At 43.5% G+C, this 26,170-nt stretch overlaps 1 protein-coding gene across 6 annotated transcripts in view; it reads left to right on the top strand.

Annotated features, from left to right (window-relative positions):
- The window catches only part of Ltbp1 (latent transforming growth factor beta binding protein 1), a 384,816-nt gene that overhangs the window by 161,568 nt on the left and 197,078 nt on the right, over positions 1–26,170 (top strand). For 5 of the 6 annotated variants that reach the window (XM_038319232.1, XM_038319231.1, XM_038319234.1 and 2 more), the window contains one exon: positions 13,669–13,836. The exons of the other annotated variant lie outside the window; for it this stretch is intronic. In XM_038319232.1, the coding sequence (XP_038175160.1) occupies positions 13,669–13,836 (168 nt within the window). The remainder of the gene's footprint in view (positions 1–13,668; positions 13,837–26,170) is intronic. 6 annotated transcript variants of the gene reach the window in all.

Raw genomic sequence — 26,170 nt, 5'->3', positions numbered from 1 at the left:
ATTACTAGGAAGCACTGTTCAGTTTAACAGAAATAATTCAAATGTAGGAGCTTTTCCGACTGGCCATCCCTTCCATGTATCCCATTTAGATTTCACCTCTTGAAGAAACAAGTATCGAACATTTTTTTTATGTATTTTAAAGCCACTGCAGTATATAAGAGAGGCGGCTCTATCTTGATGAAGGGGGAAAGTAAGCAAGTTGAAAACGAGTAACCTGAAAACCATTAGCTAACAGCTCGAAAACTAATGATTTGTAATTATGCAGCATAAATTTTTATTGGCAGCTAAAAATTCTTAAAATTTTATTAATCACGTGATACCAGAGACTTAATACTATGATTCTGAAATGGGAATGTTTTCCTAAGATGAGACCTATTGAATTTGGCAGTAATCCCTTGAGGGAGTAGTTGGGGCCATGGATGGGGTCATTTAAAGTTAAACCAGAGAGAAATTTGTGTGGAAACAAAATGAGGTAAATGACATGATTGGTATCCTACAAACTTGGACTCCCCAGTGCTGTAATACTAAATTCTGAGATCTAAAAATGCTAATTTTCTATACAACCAATTGCTTCAGCAGATTTGCCTTTAAGTCCGGGCCATTTAACAATAATTGTTTTGGCCATTGCAATTGTCAGAATGTTGATATTCAGCTTCTTTAGTGCTTCTTTCTTTTTCCTCATTTTTTATTAAAGATTTCCATCTCCTTCCCTCCTCCTCCCCCTTCCCTCCCCTCCCTTCCACCCATACCCCCACTCCACCCCTATCCAAGACAAAGAGCCATCAGGGTTCCCTTCACTATGTTAAGTCCAAGGTCCTCCCAGCTCCCCCTAAGTCCAGGAAGGTGAGCAACCAAACTGACAAGGCTCACAGTGAGCCCGTCCATGCTGTAGAGTTCACGTTCATTGCCATTGTCCTTGGTTTCTCAGTCCTCCTCCACCGTCAGCCACATTCAGAGAGTCCGGTTTGGTCCCCTGTTCCATCAGTCCCATTCCAACTGGACTTGGTGGTCTCCCGTTAGATCTGTCCCACCGTCTCAATGGGTAAACGCACTCCTCACGGTCCTGACTTCTTCTTTAGTGCTTCTTAAAGCAAAATGCACCCAAATACCATGTAATTTTTGTTCCCTCTTGATTTTTGTTGTTTATGTGAAAGAATTGGAGCCCATCAGGGGCGTGTCAAGACATCTACTGGTAGTACCAGGGGCTTAGATGCCTATGGAGGAACTAAAGGTGATTGCCCTTCATTCTCTGCTCTGTAGTGTGTGTGTGTGTGTGTGTGTGTGTGTGTGTACATATGTGTGGCAGAGAAAAATAGACACAGAGAGAGTGCACATGTATGTGTTTGTGTGCACGTATGCACGATGGGAGCACATATGAGGACATCAGAGGGAAATCAGTGGAGTTGGTTCATGTAGCTGTTTTCTTTGTTAAAGGCGCAGTCTTTCATTGGCCTGGAGCTCACCAGGTGAGCTAGGCTGCCCGTTGCCACTGTCACAGCACTAGGATTGCAAGTGTGTGTCACCACACCCACCTTTATTTTTATATGGGTGCTGGGGCTTGCACTCAGGACCTTATGCTTCCAAAGCAAGCAGTTGACTGACTGAGCCATCTCCCCAGCTCCTCTACTGTGCCTTTTGACATTCTCTTCCTTTTTATGCATAACTGAAGTTTGTCAAGTGTTGTAGTTCCGCTCATCCTGTATGTCTGTCCGTCTTTGGCATTACAGGCCATTTCCAAGTCCCCTTCATGAAGGTAACAGAAGCTTAAGAATTCTTGGCCCCTTTAAAGTTTTATGGCTTTGCACCCATTAGTCACTGTGTGAGAGTCACCCCTCTGTCTTTCCCCTTCTGTCTTCTTGTGAGCCCCTAAGCCTTGGTTTCTGTCACCGACTTCACTGCTCTTCCTTTTTAACACCCCCATGTTCTCTTGCCACGTCTCTCCTCTCCTCGTCCGTACTGTTCCTCATCTCCAAAGATAGTCAGCTGACAGCTGGGACATTAGTTATAGATAGGCGAGGGCCAGAGGAAGACACCATTGGTTGCAACTGAGGGCAAAGGAAGGTGTTGGAATAGAGAGGCATCTGTAAACAGAAGCATGCATAACCAAGAGGACAGGGGATTCTGCCATTCATCTGGACTCAGGAGAATGGTAGCACAAAAAAACAAACAAAAAAACCCAAAAAACAAAAACAAGAAACTTTTTTTTTAAAAAAAAAAATAGAGGAATGGAGCATACATGAAGGAAGAAGTGCACAAGTGGAGATTCTGGGGCATTATAGCTTAGCTAATTCCCTTGCTGTCCTTGTGGGTGTCGCTGAAGAGGAGACTCAGTCATGTCTACATAGGATAGGTCTTAATGTATTTTAAAGGAGTTTGATTTTGTCAGAAATACGTAATAAACACTATATAGGTCATAGAGAATCCAAATGATCAGAGTGAGCACTGGGGATGAACTAAGATCCATGAGGCAGAGAGCCTCCCCTGGGGCTTGTTGGTCAGTCAGTCTTGGAATTTGTTGCTGTCCTTCCATTTAGTCGGCCTTTCTCCGCCGCATACAAGCACACAGATGCTATTTAAGGGAATGGTGAGTGACCGACCAATGGCAAATGTCTCCACTTGCTTGCTTCTAGAAAAACAACAAATGTGGAGATAAATAAAACCTAATTCCATTCCAAAATTAAGGGACAGAAAATCTGAGTCACCCGGGGCATATCCAAGCACTATTTCTGTAGGGAGCCCCTGCAAACCGACCAGATGGTGTGGGTAGAGAGACAAAAGGCAGGTGAATGCTGCTTGTTCAGCTTTCTCCTTTCTGACAGCAGTGATACCATCTTGTCGCTTACCCTTCTGCCTGCTCTGTACCCATGGCTATGCTGTTAAGTCTGAAGTGTGTGCTTCAGGTGCTAACCTGGGGTCATTGAGGGAGGTAGAGATTTTTCACATAGGAAAAAAAATGCCATCAATTTTTTTTCCTCCTTGGGAGAGCTATTAAACCAACATCTTGAACCAGAATGCCTCTTACTACCTGCCCACCCCTCAAAAAAGAAAGAAAAGAAAACAAAAACATCCCTAACTCTCCGTGAGTATTTCGGATCTATTGTCTAGGACTTTCGCCATCCAGCTTGAGAAAAATGGGTGCATTAAGCTCCTCTGTCTCTTGCTTTTCCTTTGTTTTTTTTTTTTATTTTTTTATTTTATTTTTATTTTTATTTATTTTTTTTTTTTACCTGAATCAAGACCTTCTTTGGAAGACATTTTTTTCTTAAACTCTTGGGTCACAGAAATTCCTATCCCACTGTCCATTTTGTATGGGACACACAGGTAGATCCTGGGAGGCATTCAAAATCAGGGCTGTGGTGGGGCCTTTCAGTTCTGGAGGAAGTACCAGAATGTACACCGTAGAAGCATTTAAAGTGATCCCAGGGGCACCAGGATCTAGGTCTGCACCCTGTCTCTGCTTCCAGTTAGTGGGGGCAAACTGGGGATTAGCAAGTGACATCATGCCTGCCCCTGAACTACAGTCCATTTCTCCTGAACTTTGCTGGGTTTTCCTTGCTCCTAAACTGAAGAAGTATGTTTGGGTCACTGGCTCTCTTCAGCGTCTTTGAGGTTAAAGAAAACTATTTTACAAAAAAGGGCAGAGAATGAAAATGTCAAAAAGTCACTAGTGTGTGTTTTGCTAGTTCTCCATTTTATGGCAGACTGCTTTTTTTTTTTTCCTCTTGAAACACTGGACCAGCTCCTGCTGAGTGAGTAAACTATTTGGTGGGTAAGAGTCTTTTGACTATAAAATATATTGTACCTTCAGAAATACTGGATTTGGTTCCAGGGATAAAAATAGTATTCTTTCTTCTATTTGTAAAGGAGAAAATGGTATTAAAAGAGGTAAAACTACAAAAAACGATCACAACAATGCCACATTCTCAAGATGTGGTGTTTTTAAATGTATTGAGTTCTCAAAAATGTACAAAACAAAGATTTAAAAACTGCTTTTAGCTGAGCCCATTGCAGCAGCAGTGTGCCTGCTGAGGCAGGATTGGTGCTGAGTCCAGGCAATCCCAGTTGCAATTCTTCTGTTGTTGTTGTTGTTTGAGTGTGTATGTGGTGTGTATGTAAATTTGTAAATGTGTATGTAGTGTGTATGTATATTTGTGGGCATGTGTGTGCACATGTGCAAATGCAAGTGTGTGCACTTGTGTGTGGAGACCTGAGACCTGGTTTTGGGCATTTTCCTTGATTGTGCTCAGTTTTTTTTTTTTTGAGGCAGGGTCTTTCCCTGTCACTGGAGCTTGTAGACTCTGGCTGCTCTAGTCAGGGTGCTTTAAGGACCCCTTGTATGTCCCTCCCAAGTACCAGGTTTACCGGTGGCTAAAATACCCAACTGGATTATATTTGGGTTCTGCGCATTAAAACGCAAGTCCTTACTGTTGCCTGGCAAGTATTTTACCAGCTGAGCCATCTCCCGTGCTTCTTGATTCAAGTAAAACAAAGATAGACTGCATGGGATAGGAAATTAGACCTGACGTACATGGAAACACAGGATGAAGTCTTGCATCGTCTCACGTGTGCTTTTGACTAGTCTGTCTCTCCGAGCTTAGTTAGAACCAAAGTGTCTCTGTCTATTGGGGTCAGTTTTGTCACTGACTGCTTCCCTAAGAGTTGTCACATTTGGACAATGATGTGCTAACAGTGATTGAATCCTTAGTAATTCAGAAACACGTGAAAACTGAGCCGCCTTACAGACTTGAGGTCTTATCTGTGAAATCTAAGGGACTTTCTGTTATGTGTCAGTATGATATTTTTGCATAATATGTTGTGAAATTTTATTAACAAAAATTGTTTTTCATTTGAAAATGTGCTGAGAAATTCTATTTTCTATTGCCTAGTCCATCATTTCCTTTGGTGTATTTAATTTTAAAAATTGTTTTACTTAAAAAAATCATTAGCCATTTTAATAATGTTTTAATGACTTAGGGAAAATGTTTTGTAGTAATTGCTGAATTTGTAAGCCATAATGGCTCCTACTTTTTCTTGCTCTGATGAGCGAGTAATTAAAATCTTTTCTAGACAAGTGTATATATAGCTAAAGTGTATTTTAAGGCTAAAGGTTTTCCAGGTGTGTCCTGTAATTCCCCAGAGATAAATATGACTATTTATTAAGTTCCTGTCAGTAAGGTCCATTTGTTTATCCCATTAATACTTAAGAACTTGGTGTGAGATGCTTATTTTCATGCAGGTTATATTCTTAAGGTGTTAATAAAAGGAAACTTGCCTTAAATAGAAAACGAAATACAAACTGCAATCAGGCAATGTGGGGTGATATGGCAATTTTATCTTGGGTTGGGCCCCCTGGTAATGCCACAGGAGAAGGCTTGAGGAAAGTGAGAGAAGCAGCTATGGGTATACATAGAAGCACACCCCAGCCGAGGAAACTAGTACACAGATTGGAGACAGAAATGTGTAGGTGTTTGAGGAATGGTGAGAAAGCTAGAGTGGAGGGTGGGGCCGCGTCGTGGTCTTGGAAGTCTTGGGTGGCTCCATGGGTCTTGGTAAGGCCTTTGGCTTACTCTTGGTTGAAGTGGGAAGCCATGGAAGGGAGGAGAGCCGTAATGTGACGTTCGTGAGAAGGGGTGCATTGGATGCTTTGAGGAGAGAGAGCTGTTTGCGAGGATGGTGGAAGCAGAGTCCAGACAGGAAGCAGCTGAAACCATCTAGTCAAAGTGGCGGGTCATTGCAGTGGGACGTTACCAGGGATCTGGGAGAAGCTGCTGCTTCTGAAAAATAATGAACAGACAGAATTAGTTATTGTACTGCTGCCAGATGGTGGGGGATAAAAAGAACAAGATTAGAATTAGGGAAGCAAGCTTAATTCTGGCCATGTTTTGTTTGCTAGTAACATGTAGCTGAGTATGTAGTTGGATTGGTATGTGTGAGTATTTGCATGTTTCTATGTAAACATGTTCACATATGTTTATGTGTGCACATTTGTATTTAAAGTGTTTCCCATATGAATATGAATAAACACATATGTATGGGATTAAGGTGATATTGATTACTGTTACATGTTACTCCACAGAAATCTATAGATGGTGTGTACGTCTATGAAACAGGGCAGGATAGAGTCATCTATGAATTTAGTCTAAGGAAGAGAAGGCTAAACACACTGAGCTCTGGGGCAGTCCCGTGAGCTGAATCATGAGGATTAGAAGGGAGAAAAAGCAAGGAAAGAGCTGACTTTAAGAGATTATGGTAACTTAGAAGTCAAATGAGTCTATGTCACAAGCCCAGGTGTTACAGTGTGTCATATATTGTAGAAGTTGGAACAAGACAGGGCAGAGGGTTTGGCTGGATTTGACAATGTGGAGTCCCCGGTAAATCTTCCTAAAGGCAGGTATAATGAAGTGTTGCCAGCAATGCCTGCTTGGTTTTAGCAAACTGAAGAGGAAATGGTAGGAGACTTGGGAGATGGCTTTAGTTCGCAAGGGGTACAGTAAAGAAAGTGACATCATGATGGGTAGAGGATATGGTTAAGGCTTTCAGTGGGAGTGAGAAGAGAGCAGAGAAAAGGAAGCAGAGGAGCATGGCCAGGTGAGCAGGACTGGAGAAGGCAGAGAGCAGGAGAGAGCAGTGGAGATACTGAGACAGAAGAGAGATGAGGAATAGAGCATAGCAGGGCAGGGGCAGAAGGAAGAGGAGGATAAGAAGAAAGAAGTGTAGATTAGAGAGAGAAAGTATAGCGAGAATAGTCCCATTAGAAGGATGAGTAGCTGGGGAGAGAGAGGCTTGTGAGCTGGAGAAAGTTTAGGGTAGGGAAAGAGGTGAGAAGGGCTTGGATGCTGTAGTGATTGGGAGTGGAGGGCTGCATTCCCGCTGCCCTGCTCCTGGCTGCCTGGCTAGCTTATGCCCCGAAATAACAACACACAAACTGCATTCATTTAAACACTGCCTGGCCCATTAGTTCCAGCCTCTTACTCACATCTTGATTAACCCATATCTAATAATCTGTGTAGCACCAGGAAGTAGTGCCTTACCGGGAAGATTCTAGCGTATGTCCATCTTGGGCCGGAGCTTCATCCCGTCTGACCCAGAGAGCAGAGGCATGGCGATTTATTAACTTCCCTTCCCAGCATTCTGTTCTGTCTACTCCGCCCACCTAAAGGCTGGCTAATCAAATGGGCCAGGCAGTTTCTTTATTAACCAATGAAATCAACTCAAACAGAAGGCCCTCCCACATCAGGATGCTATCATGGACTTTAAAATGTATAAAGGTACTTATAGTACTGAGGGAGCCTCGAAGCCAGCATGGGCTTTGTTATGTGGATAGACACCACAGGTGGCCATTTGTCCATTTTGCCAGAGGTAAGAGAGATGGCTCTTCTTGGTAGATGGGACCAGATTCACAAGTTCCTGAGGAATACTGGCTTTTATCTAACCTCCAGAAATCCTGGAGTCCAGGTTGAGCTAAATCTAGACTCAATATTGGACGGAGCCTGTTGTCTTGCCTTTTGGGGGAGGAATAGGGTACCCTTTGGACCTAATAGTTTTGTTATGAGGAGGGAAGAAAAGTGGACCATCATCTAGGATAGAGCAGAAAAGAATTCTGTATATACGAAAACAATACGGCATGACTGTGTGCTAGTGAGGAGGAGGCAGAGTGGACAGGGTCTGGTGCCTAGTGGAGGGGCTGGCTGTGGGTGGGCTAACATTCTTCATCAGGAAAAGGCAGGGCAGCTACAGGCAGAGGTCACTTGATGAGTATGTCCTTAGATTCTCATTTCTCAGTAAGATGGTAAAGTGAGATCATAATGAGAGGGTGGGATTGCTAGCGGATGCACATCTCAAATACGCATTTCCAGGGGACTATTCACATTTATATTTTAAAACACAATATGCTTTTGACCCCTGCATTGTGCTTGTATGAGCTCGAATGCTCGCATATGTTTATATGTGCGTGGGGGACAAGGTCGATGTCAGGAGCGGTTGGATATATTTTTTGAGATAGGATCTCTCACTGGAGCCTAGAGCTAGCTCATTTGCTTAGGCTGGCCAGCCAGTGAGCTCAAGAGATCCTCCTGTCTCCGTCCCTCCAGCCTCGGGATTACAAGATCAAAGGGCGCACTTATCCGTGCCCTGCACAGCCTTTCTTGTGGATGCTGGGGCTGGCACTCAGACCCTTATGTTTCCTTTGCAAGCACTTTGCCGGCTGAGTCACTACTCCGGCCCCTCACCTCTGCTTTAGATAAGCATTCTCCTCAGGCCTAACCCAGAAACTTCTTACTTTGCTGAATATAATTTTCTACTTCTCTCTTTGTCTTTCAATAAGACAATTTCCATAAGCTCCGTGTAGAGATGTGTGCATGTGCTCTCAGAGAAATACACAGCCAACATGATGTTTCCTCCAGTGATTATTAAGGGGAGAATTGGGGAGGGGGGAGAAAGGTCAGCTGTCCTTTGGAGTTTAATAACCTGTGTGGCAAGGAGATCTTGTCCAAACTCACAGTGGAAATCTCAAGTGATATTTCTTTTTGGAGGTTTGTCCAGTCCTAGGCATTACACCGCGGGGTAATGGATTTGATATTAATTGGTCATTCCCGCCTTGTTTGAAGAATACATGGGCGGTTGTTGGGATAATCCAGAGAGAGTTAATCTGGAGCTGAACGGTGAAGCCCTGTGAGGCTAAGCAGGGTCTAATCTTAATATTTGTCCTTCAAAGAATTCATGGCCTTGGGGCAAGTGAACTGCAAGCGGGAGCCTGACCTGTTGGCTCCATCTCTCTCCCAGTGAGAAGAGAGGATGTTGACTCAGCTCACGTGACTCTTTACATGGCCTCCTTTAATAGCATCTGAGACATTGCCTCTGATAGACGTTGCCTGAGCTCGCTGGTCCGGGCTGGTTAAGGCGGATGAGTGCGGAAGTGCAGTCACAGCCTTCTGGGTGAATGCTGAGGAGACCGTATTTGTTCATGACATCTGAAGTGAGGCTTGAACTTGTATTTATTTCTCTGGCTGCCTCGGTTCTTGGTCACGTCTTGGTCCGATGACTGAAAGATGGCAACTGTCCTCTTTTCTAGGCTGAGTCTGTTTTAGATTTTCTCTTTGGGTAGTGATTGTGCAGCACAGAGGAAAGGCGCCCCACCCCCCTCTGCTTTAATGTAAATCTTGGGAGGGTATCTAGGGCATTGGCTTTATTACCCTGGCACTCGCCATTCACTCTGAACGCCTGTGGTTTGCTCCGAGCCTCTTCTTGGAGGTATAAGTTCACGCGGGGTCTGGCTGAAGCTGCAGACAGAATGTTGACTCTTGCGTGTCTTTGACTGATGAGTAGGAGGCCCTGTGGAGGTGCTACATGGCTCCAGGCAATCTCGACTTTTAGCCAAGGCCTCTAAAACTCCAGGTCTTAAAGTGCTTGCTAAAGATTTCTGGGGCTGGTTTTCCTACAAGGATCTTTTTAAAATCACCCGTATTTTCTCTCAGAGAGAACAAGTGTGAAAATCTGTCCAGCGAGCTCTCTGCTAACCCCTGACTGCTCCTCTTTTGGCTTCTCAGATTTCTTAGTCCTCTTCAGCCGGGACATGCGTCTCCGCAGGGTCTTTGACCATTGTTAGCCTTGGACTTGCACTCTCTCGCCATGAAGCTGGGCCGTAGACAGAAATGACCTCCAGCAACCTGTGAGTCCCAGTCCCGTGAGGGTCTTAGCAGTCATCCTTGTGTTCCGTGTCCGACAGCTCCAAGGCTACCAGAGACAGGACCCAAGGGTCCTTCAGTAGTAGCTGCTCCACAAAGACTTCATCTGCAAAAGCCCCTGTCTTTAAGGGGCAGCTCACACCATGGTTAGTGACATCCTATTGGAGTCCTGGATGGTGGCCAGCATGGTCTTTCACTCCTCACGTCCGAGGAATTTGAAGCTCTGACTGGCGGACCACACTTGTGTGCACCTTAAAACTTAAAAATCATTGCTTAGGAAGGTAGAAATGGTTTTCAGGTCCTGGGATAAAGACATGTACAGTTTTGAATCCGCTCAGTGTTTACTGAGATCCCGATAGTGTCAACATAATATTTTTTCCAGTTCTGATTTTGGAGAGTTTAGTGTGGGAACCTCAAACTAATCAGCACGAAGAATTGAATGCTTTGGGATGAGACAAAAGGGCTCGCTAGGAATTCAGGTGTCTACTTCAGAATTAAATTCTAGCAGAATACTTGTAAAATCCAAGGGCAAGTATAAAAAGCTGTGCCTTTTGCTTCCGAGACAACACGAGCACTGTAAGAATTAGGATTAAGTCATATGAAACTGTCTCTGCCTTTTGAACGTCCGTATGATTCCAGGTCCAAAAAATATTTTTTTGGGAAAGAAATATAAATTTTTAAAATAAAGGGCTGGGAGACTTTCAGGTACCTTTGAAGTGACTTCTGTGGCTTGGAGGGAGGCTAGACTTCTGACTGAAGCCTAACTGAAGTCTTTGGATGTCTCAGTACACATAAGCAAGTGTAATTTAGGTAGCTGGGCATCTACATAGCAGTTGCTGATGCTACGAGTGAGTGCCAGAGTAGACAGAATAGTTGGCACAGAGCTTTTGGTTTCACTATTGTACTGTGAGCCAGAAGAAATAGAAATTTGTATCTGTCTGAAGGAAGAAGATGCTGTTGTGTGTGTCCCTCCCCGCTGCTCTCCGGCTTGTACACACAAAGTATCCTCAAGATATTTGTAAGCATGGTCTAACAACATTGAGTCCATGTTGATTTGTTTGTGCTACTGTTAAAAAAAACTGGAAGAATTTTGTTCAGCTGCTGATAGTATTCCATTGCATGCTTTTGGATTTTTAAGGTAGATGCTTAGAAAATTTAAAATATTCCTCTAAGTATGTAAAGGTGTGGGCAGCAAACTGTTTCTTCAAGTAAAGTTTTACTGGAACACAGCCAAGCTTACAACATGCATGCTGCTTTTTAAAAAAATTTCTACGTCTGTATCTGTGTGTGAGGGGAGGGGTGGCTGTGAAGGATAGACAGGGACATGAGATCCCTTGGAGCTAAAGTAGAGGTGTTTTGTGTGCTGCCACACATGGGTACTGGGATCCAAACCCAGCCCTCTGGATAGAACAGCAAGCGAGTACTGAGACATCTTCCCAGCCCTCCATATGGCTTGGTATAGGTGCATTCTGGTTGTGTCATGTTCCCATGTTGTCCTTTGGCCCACATTCCTAAAAATAGCTACTGTCTAGCCTTCCATAGATGATAGGTGCCTCTGCCTTAAGTCCTGATAGTGTGTCTCATACAGCGCCTTTCTGAAGTCTGCTGGGAGCCCTGTTTGCAAGTAAAATATTTATTCATTAAACCAGCAGCTTCCTTGTTCCTTCCTCCCTCCCTCCCTCCTTCCATTCCTCCCTTCCTCTGTCCCTTCCTTCTTTCTTCCTTTCCTCCATTCTTTCCCTTTCTTTCTTCCCTCACTCCCTCTCTCCCTCCCATCTTCCCTCCCTTCTTCCCTCCCTCCCTCCCTCCCTCCCTCCCTCCCTCCCTCCCTCCCTCCCTCCCTCCTTCCTTTCTTTTCCTTTCCTTTCTTTTTCTTCTTTTCTTCCTTTTTCCCACTTCTTCCTTTCTTTAGCTCCTTCCTTCTTTTATTAGGATAGGTCTGGGCATGTGTCCTAGCTGGCCTGATACTCACCAGGTAGAACAAGCTGACTTTGAATTTGCAACAATCTTCCTGCCTCAGTTTCCTGAGTTTACAAGGATATATCTTGATATTTGGTTTAAACAACCCCTAGGGTTAAGAACGTCTAGGGAAGGAAAGATTTTCTTGGAAGCCATTTGAAAAGAACTGAAGGGTTTTTTTCCCTTCCGAGAAATCACATGAAGCTGGCCAACACAGCTGATGACTTCTAACGCTTTTAACTTAGGCTTTGTGATGACATGGCAGCTGGGTTGGAACCTTTAAAGGGCCACCATGTGGACGAGGCTTTGGGTTGTGAGACAGGAAAACCTGTATCAGGACTAATAAATTGCTTCAAGAACACATTTTAGTTTAGAAATCACCCTGTGCTTAGGATGGGATTCATGGTGGTACGTGCCCTATCATGAGATGTTCAGATAAAGCCCGAAGGAATGTTGGGTACTTACAATCCCATCAATGCATGAGAGATGACTATGTAGGAAAGCCTCTGGAGTCCTACTCCAACTTTGAAATTGTAATGGCTTCTCTGGCCCAAATTTGGTGTCTAAGGTCAGATTTCAGTCGATTTCTTGTGGGCGATTTTCTGAAAATATAATTCTGATCAGGCTAAAGAGGTCCAGAGGTGGGGCGGGGGTGGGACTGGACTAGGCCCTGATCCCTTTGGAAATTTTGTGAAGACAGTGGTAGGATAAAGGTGTTGTCAGAAGACAAACTACTGCCGACATCTCTACTTAATGCTTCAGGGCTGGGAAAGAGGAAGGACCGAATAGAGGTATATTGCACACACAGAAGTCAAAACAGAGAAATGGTCTACAGTATAGATTGAGATCTTACTGTAAAGAACAGGCATGTTGAGGTCATGAAATCTCGGTATAATTGTGTTGTGTTGTAATAGGCAGCCATAGATATTGAGTGCAGCCATGTTCGAATAAAACTTTATTGTCAAAAAAAAAACCAAGCAGTGGGTCAGGTTTGGCCTGTGGGCCATTGTTGGCTGCCCCCCACATGGAGACTTTGAAAGTTATGATTGGCTAGAAAATATCAGTTCCAATTCTTTCATGTTTCAGGGAAATGGTAAAATGGAATGTTCAAAGTCACGTGAAAACTGAGCCAAGATTCAAAACCACAGTGCATTTTTGGCTCAGTGCCCAATTGTGCACCACGGTGCCACCTCAGCTGGCCTGTTAGATTATAGACTTGGGCTTTTAAGAAAGTACCTTGTAAATGACAGAATTTCTTCTTCAGGGGGGTCTGTGCACAGCGATAGTGAGAGACTCAGGCTATTTTTACACAGGCAACCTTCTATCCCCACGAATGGTCCTAACTTCCTCTTCGATGGTTCCTGTATTAGAAAAACAAAATATAGGTTGTAGGAATTTATATGGACCAACGATGCCCATGGGTTGTGAGAAAGAAATGGGCTCCCACAGCTGCGTCATAGGATGTGATCACTTCAGCTGAGAGTGCCAGGAGATTTGAGACAGATGTTTTCAGACATGCCGCATGCCTCAAACATTTCCAGGGGTCGGGCTGCAAATAGTGACTTCATAAGCAGAGAAACGGGAAAGTATGTGAGTTGAGGACACAGGAGTTCATTCACCACTAGGTGCGGGGCCAACCCCCTTTGCGTTCCATCTGCCTGTCGGGGTTGGCTCTCTAATCTGCCTTGCCCTGGATGTTGCTCTTTGTCTGCCCGTGAATAAAGTGCAGCATTGTGGTTAGTAATCCCACTCCACTGACTCGACTTCAAATGTGGTTTTGGAGTGCATCCCGGAGTTCTGTTTGTTAAGCTTCCTACTCCTGTTTCAGAGACACTAACTGGATAGAGAGCAGCAAGCAGATCTGGCTTCCCTCTGCCTGAAACCTGTCGGGCTGTGGGCTCTCTCTTTCCTTCTCTTGCCTTTTTCTTTTCCTCTTTTTTTTTTGGTTGAATATTTTTCCAAGGCAAGTTCATGGCTACTAAGCTGACGTGTCTGTTGTTCTTTTTCTGTCTGCCTCTGCTCCTAGTGAGTAACCACACTGGTCGCATCAAGGTGGTCTTCACTCCGAGCATCTGTAAAGTGACCTGCACCAAGGGTAACTGTCAGAACAGCTGCCAGAAGGGGAATACCACGACTCTTATTAGTGAGAACGGCCATGCAGCTGACACCCTGACAGCCACGAACTTCCGAGTGGGTGAGTTCCTCCGTGGTCCCTAACTGTCTTTACCTCCAGTCGGTCTCTGAGGATATGGCACTTGGACATCCTTCTTCTCACACAGCTCTCTCTGCTTCAACAGCCTCCTATCTCTGAAGATGAATGTGTTGCTTTTACAAGGTCTTTTAAGTTGCTTTTTGAAATATTCTTTTTTTTTCAGCCTGAGTTTTTGGCTTCTTGGGGGGAAATGGCAACTAGAATATTTCCCCTTGTGACTTAGCATCTCCCCAGCTGTGCAGTGATGGGTAGGTACAGAGTAGATCAGACAAGGGCAAGTTTCTAGGTGAGACCTGAGTGTCTGACTTGCATTGCTTAGCTACGGGTTTTAACAGCTTGTTGATAAATTGGATTTGCATTCGATTTGACTCCTGTAACCTGGAACGTTGTAATAAAATTAATAGTTTTCACATCATAAATAATGATAGCCCTAATTCTTTTTCTCGAAAAACTGTCAAAATCTGGACCTTGGTCTAGGAAGGGTTGTGGCCTTGTTTCTTCTGCCACGTATCTACTCTGTATCACAGGACAGAATTATAGATTGATGTATAAGATGAATTTGCACAAGAGAGACTAGTGGATTGCTGTCAGCCCACAGAAACTTTAAATATAAACTAGTAGTTACTGACTGCATAAATGGGATTTTTTTTTTTTTGCGTCTTTGAAAATTCTGTTTCTTTTCTGCATTTTTGTAAGCGGAGAAAGTATTGCGGTCTCCTGAAAGCTGTCATAGTGCCATGCCATCATGCAGTACAGTATTTTTGTCACTCAAAAAAAGGTCTTTTATTATTTTTTGACCAATTATGGCTTGCCATGTGTACTCAAATAATCCAGACACCCACGTTACTTTCTGAGTTACTCAGAAGCAAAACTGAAATGTCAGACAGATAATAACACTGGCTAGATCTGGTCTTTTTATGGAATATTGCTGTTTAGTCTTGGGAGTATGTGTCTGAGGCATGCAGGAAAGGCATGCTGTTTCACACGATTTTCGTCAAGACAAAATACGAAGGGCAGCCTGAAGCCCTTCCTGGTGCATTGGTTAGTCTGTTCCATTGTGGAAACTCTAAATGAGGCTGAAACAGCGTTATTGATTATCTGCACTTGGAAAAATAATAGGATATGATTGAATAGGGTATTGCCATTTTCCTGGCTATGATTGGGGTACTTGGGAACATTTTAAGGAGGATTTAGCTATTGTGTGCCAAGTGGCACATAGTGCTTAGAGGGTCAGGAGTGTACTGAACTGACTGATAGTCCAGCAAGTGAACTGGAGTCTTGGTTCTGTTGCTGTCCAGAGAGTCCACAGGGCATGCCATTTAGGATTGTGGGGACCCGCTTTTTCTCATCCCTAAAGTAAGTCAGATTATATATAGTGACTCCCAAAACGCCTCTCTAAAACCTCACATTGTGAGGCTTATTTTTCTATTTATTTCTGTCGCATTGGTGATTTGACGTAGAGCCATGCATTTACTAGGAAAAGCGCTCAGCTGCTGACTCACATCCTGACCTGTCTCATTGCTTCAAAATCAGCAGCAAATAGCATTAGCGTATGACGTTTTCTCTTGCTGTAAACAAGGAGAGGAAGGGAGAAAACAATTCCAGATAGGAGACACTGGTCCTGCGCGCTTTGCTCTCATTTCGATTGTCCTCGCAGGAGTCTTTTCTCGCCGGTCTCTCTCCGTCATCATCAGTGCTGTCTGTGCCTCCCGGCACTTATGGCAAATGTTTACGGTAGCAATGACGAAGTCGTTGAATGGGTAGTCTTTTTCTTTCTTTTTTTTCTGCTTGCAGCGTATTCATTTTGAAACTAAATATTTGAAGGCATTGAGAAACAGAGGAAGTCTGCTTGTTAACGCACGCCACACACTTTCCTTTTTGGCGGCTGCCCAATTGTTTAGGGGCAGATTACACATAGCTCATTCAGAATATAATGTACGGCACAGTTACTTGCAAGAGCAGTTCAGAGTCAGCCCTCAGCCCTCCGCGAAAGGACTGGCATTGCCACTTAACTCTTCAGAAGCCTAATTACAATTTAAAATTTTTTAGAAACTCTATTTACAATGAGTTGTTGCACAGTGGAAACCATGAGAAGTCTTTCCTTTCTCTCCAACGTTATTTTATTCTATTTCAGCTCAAATATTAGCAGGCTGGAGGGGCATGTTCTATAATTTTGTCTTTATTGAAAAGAGATGGCTTAGCAAACTTGTAAAATGTGATCCTTCAAAAACAGAAAAACTAAAAAAAAATTGTGTGCTTTGGTCTTTTTTGGACTTTATTGATGTAATATGCTTTTATTATTTATAAAGAGTAGTTTTCTGATTTATTTTCTCTCCCTTTGTACTTTTGTATAAGGTCATGCATCTTTTGACAGAAAATAGTACAAATTGTGGGAAATTCAAATGCTCATCGCTTGCTAACAACTGGTTCTGGCTTTCTATATTTAACGGTTCTAAAGGGGTTGTCCCGGGATGCTTTTCTGAGGAAGGGCACATAATGCAAGTTATATCCATGGGCCCTGTGGCCTCTGTCATAACGCTTGCCTTTGCTGCTGTGTGGGGATGCAGCCAGAGACGGTATTTCGGAGAACAGATGCTGCAGCCCAATGGCAGTTGGAATGCAACATTTGTCTGAAGTTTAAGTTTGTAGATCCCTGCCCTGGGTCAAAAAACTCTCCAAAGCAAATCACATGACGTTCGCAGGACACCTTGCTGAAATGATCCACAGCAGACAAAACTTACAACATTTTCCTGATGGTCTTCAGGTCTTTGATGGGAGGGGGACTGATCTTACTGTCACCCAATTTTTGCACTAAGGGACTAGGCACAGAGGGTTCAGTGAGCTGGGCCTTTTAGGCACACAATCAGTAGCTTAGCAGAAAGTGGAACCATCTCTTTAAGTCATCCATAAAGATGTCCCCGGAGTCTGACTTCAGTGCGTCGGAGGGACACCTTAGAGAACCTCATGAAGAATGTATGAATTAACCGAGTCTAGGACTCAGGCTCAAAATTCTGACTTCATTAAAGCTGAGCTCTGGTTCTACACCTCCTCTGTCCCAGGTTACCCCACCTACCCCAGGCAGTCCCTAATAGGCGTGCAGAGGATTGCTCTGTAGCAGGCTATGCCTTGGATCCCTTATTGATTCATGCTACCTCTGGGTTGGCTTTCTGTGCTGTACTGACTATGCATGGGGCTGGCAGATGTGAGAAGCAGCAGGTACCTCTCTCCTTCTCTGGTGATGATTAAACCTAAAATCTCTGCCCTTGAGTATTTAATGGGAGAATCAGGAAGTAGAATGTCTACTATCTGGCCCAGGGCTGTAGAGTTCTTCTTGCCTTAGAATGCACAAGGCCCCACTACCAAAAAGAAATAGATCCATAAAAATTTTGCAAGGGGAAGAGCGAGCCACCCCGTGGAGGTGATTTTCAAGGATTGTAGCCCTTCTCTGGCATAAACTCACCATGCACATGGTAAAAATATGGACATCGAGTCATAGTGTCTATAAAGCAGATATCTAATTTTACTGTTTTGTTCCCAGTGACAGCAGGTTCATTAGTTCATCTCTGCTTCCCTCTTTCTTTCATTTCGAAAAATGAAAACTTACCTAAAGGTGGATGGGCCGGCCTTTTCTGTTCAGTGCTGCTGTATCAATGGCTTCTCTCTCTCTCTTTCTCTCTCTCTCTCTCTCTCTCTCTCTCTCTGTGTGTGTGTGTGTGTGTGTGTGAGTGAAGCAGAATATCACAAACACTGCCAAACTGCCATCTGATGTGACTTATTTAGAGACAGGGAAGGTGACAGTATAAACTGCTGTGCCCTCCATTTATACCGTGCCTTTTCTCTATTGTTTAGAAAGGACTCTTGTCCCACGAGTACCCAGTAAGTAACTACAGAAACATATCTGATGATTTAGAAACCATGTCTCCCATCTGCTATTTCATTTGAGAGAACGCAGTGGTGGTGGCTAGAATCTGCAGATGTGAGATCCGGAGGCGTTTGTGGCTTTCAATAACCTTTCTCATTGTGTCTCATTCCCTCTAGCTATCTTGTGTTGCTTCCTCTGACGTGTATTGAATAATTACACACAGAGCAGGGTACTAGGTTTTACAGGATGACCTACCCCGCATTTCTTCCTCGGATCGAGCATGAAGTGGTTATGCATATAGTGGGGTCCTAGGTTTTACACGATGAACCAACCATAAAGCTACTTCTCTAAGGAGGAGAAGATACATACAGAACCCTAAACTGAGGGAGATCATGCTCAGCAGGAGGCCAGAGAGGAGGTGAGGTGTCGCTTCCATCTGGTGTCCCTCTGTGACTCCATGTAGCCCACCATGCTGTTGGTGCTCCTCAGCGTATTGTCACACAGGGGATCAGTGAACTCCACCTGCTTGACAGACACGGGCTGTGAAACTTTAAACACTGTCAAGTCTTCATAGAAAAACGAGTGAGAGGCAGGAGATTTGATGGGGGATGAAGGATTTTTCCGCTAAACTTGGTGTGAAGACAAAACGGCAGGTGGTCCTGGGGAACTGGGAATAGTTGGTCTTAGCAATAACAAATGGTGAGTCTGATGGGGGGAAGGGGGGATGATTGTGTCAAGACTGTGGGGTGCCCCGAGCTTCAAGCTTGGAAATTTGAACTTCACTCTCTTACTGTTCACTAAGGAAGGGCTCCAGGGAGGTTATGCTGATGCCTGTCAATCATGTCGAACAAGAGAAAGAGACACAATCAGTTTTCTGGCAAAAAAACCTGGTGTTTTTGGGGGGTCACTTTGTGAACAGTCACCCCATTCGCCCCATGCTCTGTGTTGGAAACGTCCCCATCTTAGAGCTCAGCCATCGAAGATTTGGGAGGGGAGAGGGCTGAGCAATTTGTGTTGCTGAATCTATTCTAAAGTTTCTCTTCCCAAGAAGGGACCAAGATGACTCTCAGTGAAGCGTTAAATAAACTGACAGAAGAGTTTAGGGTGGGGAAGCAGTTTTTTTTTTTTCTGGCAACTTTGTTCAAATACTGAGCCATTCATTCTCTGCCAGCTGTGTTGTGTTGCTCCCCCCTCCCCCAGCTCATCTATGAAAATTCCTTGGGGGTCATTGGGAGACTGTATTTTCTTCCCAGTAAATTTAATAGGGGCACCTTCCGGGTTTTAGAGGCGATTCATTACAACAGTAAAAAAAATGGTTGCTTTTCATCTGGGCAATGTAGAATGCCTAGAAACATGTCAAAGAAACCACTCCAAGTGTGTTTATTAGTGACAGAATATGGTAGCACACACTGTTAATTCTAGCACTTGAGGGGCAGAGGCAGGTAGGTCTTTGTAAGTTCAAGGCCAGCCTGGTCTACATAAAGAATTCTAGGCCACCTTGGGTTGCATAGTGAGATTCTGTCCTGCAAAACAACTATACGTGTATCTATCTATTTATAATTATTTTATTTTCTAATAATAAACCTTATAATGTAGGATATTTCTGTCTTTAAACTGTATAGTACCCTTAAAGGAATGATATTCAAACCTTAATTCATTTAACATATATGTTGAATGTGTATTAGGTTTCAGGGATGCATTTAGGCATTAGAGAAACAACAATAAACAAAACAGGCAAACTCCTTCCTCCTCCCCCACAATATTAATGTACATGTAATGTGATTATATAATGTGGCTGACGTGTGGATGAACCTTGAGGACGCTATGCTAAGTGAAGTGAGCCTGTGACTAAAGGACCAGGTGCTTGTGAGGAGTTGTGGGGTTCATGGAGGCAGAAGGAGCAACAGTGTTATTGCCAGGGTGGTGGGGAAGACCACTCCTCCAACAGAGCCATACCCCCTAATCCTTCCTAAACAGTTCTATGAACTTGGGACCAAGCATTCAAATACATGAGCCTATGAGGGCCATTCTCATTCAAACCACCATATATAATGTGCTCTCTTTCTGTCCGCCCCTCTCTCTATTTTTCCCACTGTAATATATGCAGTTATAAAAGAATCACCACCAATAAAAAAAACTCCAGAAACTTAAACAAAAAGAAAACCCAGTAAGACTAAAAAAAATATCAATACAAAAAGTGTGTGTGCACACACACACACTAGTTTATGTTTGTATTGGCCAACTGCTCCTGGCCTGAGGCCCGCCCTGGAGCATGGTCAATAGACCTAGTGACACTCAACTAGAGAAAACTGATTTTCCACTTACACATTGCAGCTAGCTTCTTGGTTAGGGGTGGGACTTTGTGTCAACTTCCCCTTTCAGTGCTAGGATTATTTTTCTGGTTTGAACCTGTCCAGGTCTTATGTGTGCTGTCACAATCTCTATGAGCTTGTTTGTGACTCTCTCTTGTTGTGTTTGTATGACACTGGGTCCTCGGACCCATGTACCACCACTGCCTCTTACAATATTGTGCATAGACCCTGAGTCTTGAGGAGAGAGATGTGATAAAGACGTCTCATGGAGGGCTGAATGTGAGCCTGCTTTGTTTTTGTCTAGACATAGAGAATGCCCAAAAGGCCTGCCTTAGTAGCCTTCATTCGAAATCAGTCTGTCATCTTGGGTTTAGTTTCATGAACCTGTGTCATGATTATCTGACAACCTTCTACACAGAGGACAAAGGCAAGCAAGTCTTGTCCTCTAGTGGAAAGGAAAGGAAAGGAAAGGAAGGAAGGAAGGAAGGAAGGAAGGAAGGAAGAAAGAAAGAAAGTAAGAAAGAAAGAACCTTGCAGTTATGACAGAAAGAAACTTGGTAATTTGCACCAGAAAGTGAAGGGATTCCATACATTAGCTTCACAAAGCGGGGTCATCATCTTCTCTAACTTTCTTCTATATAGGATAGGTCACATGTCATTTGGGATAAGCTGGCTTTTAAAATGGGGGGAGGGTGATTCCTTTGTGAATAAGGTGTGTGTGTCTGTGTGTGTCCGTGTGTGTCTGCATCTGTGTGTGTAGAAGGTCAAAGGTAGGTCTGGTTGAAGAAGAAATTCATGGAAGGACAGTTGTAGGGCTTAGTTAAAATACATAGAGGCAGCTGGGCGGTGGTGGCGCACACCTTTAATCCCAGCGCTTGGGAAGCAGAGGCAGGCAAATCTCTGTGAGTTTGAGACTAGCCTGGTCTATGAGAGCTAGTTCCAGAACAGGCTTCAAAGTTACAGAGAAACCCTGTCTAAACAAAACAAAAGAAAACATAGAGGCAGCAGGCTAATATTACTAAGTAACATTCAGAGAGAACAGGTCATCTTTGGTTGGAAAAAAAAGATGCCGAGGGCTGAGAAGGTGGCAAGTGTCCTCTGGTAGTATCACAGAGTGCATCTGTAAGCCAGGACAGGTTTTAAAAGAAACCTTTCATAGACAGAGGGCTCAGCTGTTGACTGTGTCACATGAAAAGCTCATGTGACTCCTGTGTCCTTTCAAAGCCACAGGTGGCCCGTCAGAGAGTGGAGTGGGTTCTTTGAGGTGTTGTGCTAGAGCAAGCTAGAGTAAATAGCCTGGTGTCACAGTGTGGGGCCTTTCTCGCTGTGTCAGCTTGGCCAGCTGATATGCTCTGTGCTTTGCAGAACTTTTGGGGGCCTCTAGGGTCTTCTGCTTCCTGGCTCCTTTGCTTCTATTTTGACTGTTTTTCTTTGGTCATGCTTGATGCTTTACCTCTGCCAAACTGAGCCTCTGGGATGCCAGATGTCCCCATTCTCAGGTCCTCTGTGCCTCTGCTCCCTCTGCTCAGGCGTGTCTCCCTCATTCATTCTGGCCATCCTAGTGCCTGTTTCACTTCAGACAGGTGCTAGCCGTGTTTCGGTGTCTCGTGGTTCCCCTCTTTGTTGGCATGCCTATTTATTCACTGTCCTTGGAGCCACTTAGAAACAAAGACTTAAACCTAGTGTCCCGGGAGCCATCACAGTACCTCGTTGTGGTGATGCTCAATAAGGTTTTTATGTCAGGGCCTGTGCCATGGAGCCGTGTAATGGTCATTTTAACCTAGTTCGTTAATTCTAAGCAAGGAACAATCACAGAGGAAAAGACCAGTAGAGTCATCGTTCTATAATTTAAAAGAGACACACAAACACACACACAGAGAGACATATGAAGAGAAATGGAGACAGAGATGGACAGACAGTCAGACAGAGGCACCCATACACAGAGACAGAGATGGACAAACAGACAGAGATAGACACACACACACACACACACACACACACACACACATACACACACAAAGAATCAGAGATAGAGATGGAAAGACACACAGAGACAGACAGACAGTCAGAGGCACACACACAGACAGAAAGACACACAGAGACAGATATGAACAGACAGAGACAGACAGATAGACAGAGATGGACAGACATATGGACAGAGACAAAGTCAGACAGACACAGACACACATATGACACAGAGGGAGACAAACAGAGAAGGACACAGAGAGACAGATAGCCATATACACAGAGAGATTGAATTTCATTCACCAAAAGATACCCAAGAAAAGACGTCTGGCTTGGGAAGTACCATCAGTGGTATAGAACTTGCACATGGCCCTGGGCTCAGTCTCTAGAACTGGAGGAAAGGAGCAGTATATCCCCTTTAACACTTTATACAGAGATACGTCTCCCACACCGAGAGCACAGTACTTGCCAGTCAACTCCTGTTCCCTTAGTTCAGTTGCCCCTCAATATGGATTTCCAGCCCATTTCTTCGATGAAAAAAACCAAGCCTTTTTAGCCAGACCTTTAAGTTTTGTTTCAAATAGTGCTGTTATTTTCTCTCCTATTACACTTCTAGTGATTCACCTGACATGTAGGATCTAGTTCATGTGTTCTAGAAACTGGCCAAAGAACCCTGGTTTTTTTCTCTCTCTGATTCTCAAGTTCCAAGCCATTAAAGTGATGGGATCCATGTTGAACTTTAGGAAGATCCTGAAGGTCTGGTGCCGAAGCAGCCTGGAGGGGGATGTGATGTCTTGGATTGGTGAAAAGAACAGTATGCTTTTCTGAAGAAGGTCCATCAAGTGCATACCCTGTAAACTCTGTCTCCAGTACCACAGAGTAGAGGCTGGGTGGGAGAGTGAGTGCACACTCATGGTGTGCTCCTGGCTCCTGGAACCTGGATCAGCCATGCTCCGTGTGGTAGTGGTCCTTTCATGTACTGATCTTTAACAGCACAACAGGAGCAAGAGAAAATCAAAGATCTATCTTTTGGTTTTTCCTTCCCTTCTGCCTCCTGGTTCAGTCCATCCTTGTTTACATTTAGCCTTGCTGAGGAAGGTCTGGAGTTTGCACAGAGCACTGTCCTGTATTGTTATCCTGTGGTCTCCATGACATGCCTCTCTGCTTGGACCTTGTGTATCTTTGCAGATTTAACTTGCTTACACAGGAAGTACTTGCATGTTGCCAAGCCTGCTGGCAAAGGTGGATGAAGTCAAGCAGTATAATACATTCTGGAAGCCAGAGCTGTGGTCAGAAGGAAAAATCATCAACCTGAAGAGATGGGATCATCTCCAACAAGCACCGATTATTATGGTCATCAACTTGAAGAGATGGGAGCATCTCCAACAAGGACTGATTATTATGGTTGCTCATGCTCTGTATTCTTCATTCCACTGCCAGTTATATAACTTCTAGGCTTGTAGGCTACAGTAAATTTAAGGATGTTGGACATGATGCAGCATATACCAACAGCATATATTGGCATAGGAACTTGATTTTAGAATAGAATATTCTATTCTATTCTAAATAGAAATAGAAACTAAATTTTCTATCTATTGGCTGTCTCAATCATTTGTTTTTAGTTTCAATAGAAACTAAATTTTTTATCTATTGGCTGTGTCAATCATTTGTACCAATTTTTAATAGTCAAGGTATATATATATACATATACATACATATATATATATATATATATATATATATATATATATATATATATAAATTTTCTTTTCTAAGTGGAAAATGTATTTGAGTATTACTGGAAAAATGTCCTGGAACTGACATCACAGATGATGTGGAAATGTTTTTGGGGACAGCCACACAATCATCTTCATGCTAATCAGTCCAGGGAAATAAAATAACTACCAAATGGGGAAGAATAGTTAGAAGTTTGAAATTTACTCCTCCAAAGTCGTATCACAAATAAAGGAAATGGAAGTGCCAGCTGCCCTCTGTTGCCAATTTAGTGTGGTGTTGTCATTGACACACTTGTTAGAACTTGATTTTCTCTGTAGAGCTGAAGGGATGGCTTGCTGCTCAACTTCATTTTCTTGAATTTAGACTCAAGCAATAATTGCTGACAAACTGGCATGGTTACATGTTGGCCTCTCCTGAGAGCTGATGGAAGAATGTAACAAAACCTAACACCAGCATATGCAGCTATGGAAGGTTTCTTTACTCTGAAACCAAGCTTGGGATGCCCAGGAGAGTCAAGAAGAATTGGTTCCGCGTGGCAGGGATGTTCTGCGATTTCCTGATGCGAAAGCTTGACCTAATTTTCATCAGTTTTTTTTTGTTCTTTCTACTAGGTGAGAGAAAAAAATATTAAATTTTTTGGAGTGAGGAAAGTAGACCATTTCCCCTTCCCTGATAAATTGGGAAACAGACTAGAACATTCTTAGCTAAAATCTTATTTAGCAAGATTAGAATTTGCCCCCTTTTGCTACTGCATCGTCCCTTTCTGAAGAAAGTGTGATTTACAAGGCCTCCAAATCTTCTTGTGGCATTAGTAACATCTTGAGCCAGCTGTTTTATTGGCTGTACACAGGGGGTAATTAGAAACATCCGAGAATCCCATAGTATGCATAGAGCACCATGGCATTGAACTAAAAAGACAAAGAATATCACTCCAAACACTCCAAAGCTGGGTATTTGGTAAATACATGGATTCCTCATTAAACCAACAGCACTTGTGGGATATACTGTTTTTCAAAGATAAGCCAAACTCTTTAGGCTGAAAATATTCTTTCATTGAAATATTCTCATGGCAGAAATCATTGCCTTATTTGGTAAATGACCCGTGACTCTGCTGCCCATACGGTAATTATTATTTCCCTAACTGTCAAACTTCGCATATATGGAATGGTTTTTCTGCCAAAAATACTTCTTATTCTAAACCTGGCAGTGCTTAAATTCTACAGAATTCCAAGGGAGCTCGTTTAGGAAATTAACTCTTAATATCATCCTGCTCAGGGACCAGTAGTGTCCATTTCCTTGTAGTTGATCTGGAAACCAAGTGGGATGCAAGACCTTGGGCCTCTGGTTCAGACTAGTTTTGGAACCTGGACCCTGCTGTACTAGTGGCTGAGTTGGAAGCATTGGGGTAACGCAGCAACAACAGCGACGTCTTTCATCCCCAGCTTTCCTTCCTTTAAGACAAAATCATCTAGTGAGAGCTCATGAATGAGTGCTCCTTTCCTCTTCGTTCACAGATATAGCAAGAGCCTAAGATCCTAAGCCAATGTTGAGTCAAGCTGACAGACTCTGGGCAGATGAGCCTGGGTTTAAGTTGGAGGGCAACCCATAGTTGCTACAGCTTATCTGTCTTTGTGTATCATCTCTGGGCATGTTCCTTGCCCTTTCTAAACTGTGTGCATCACTGAGGGAATGTGTTTCATTACTTATGAAGCCATTGGAAGGAGAAGTGGATTCACGTGAGAGTGTGTACAGGATTGCTTTCCAATCCCTGCCTCTTTTTAAACTCTGAATCATAATCTCCAGGTCTGGTTAGGCTGTAAAACAGTAGTTCTCAACCTGTGGGTCCCGATCTCTTCGACAAACCCTCTATTTTCCAAAAATTTTTACATCATGATTCAGAGCAGTAGCAAATGACAGTTCTGAAGTAGCAGCGGAAATAATGCTATGGGTGCGGGGGCATCACAACAACATGAGGAACTGTATTAAAGAGTTACGACATTAGGAAGGTTGAGAATCACTGTTGTAGAATATCTGGGGTGTCTTAATGGTAGAGACACCAGCTTGCACCCAGCTTGCACCAGGTACTCTGCATCAAATGTATATTTTGTTAACACAGATAGGCAATGGTCATTCCTCAAGTGCTGTCCATTTTTTTTCCTTTTTCTTTTTTTCTTTTCTTTCTTTTTTTTTTTTAAGTCAGGGTCTCTCAGTGGCCTGGAACTCTCTGACTAGGCTAGGCTGGCCAGCCAAGTCCCAGGGATCTGTCTACCTCTGTCCCCCTAACACTAGTGTCAAAAGAATACAGCAAGACTGTACTCAACTATTCTGTTACATGGGTTTTAGGGACTAGACTCTGGTACTGCACTTGCGAGGGAAGCCTTTACTAATTGACTGTCATCTCAGCCTCCACAACCCTCATTTCTAAGTTCTCCAATACCTT

The sequence above is a fragment of the Arvicola amphibius genome, chromosome 2, assembly GCF_903992535.2.
Source record: "Arvicola amphibius chromosome 2, mArvAmp1.2, whole genome shotgun sequence".
NCBI classification, from domain to species: domain Eukaryota; kingdom Metazoa; phylum Chordata; class Mammalia; order Rodentia; family Cricetidae; genus Arvicola; species Arvicola amphibius.
The sequence above is the reverse complement of the archived record's forward strand: the minus strand, read 5'-3'. Positions and strand labels throughout refer to the sequence as shown.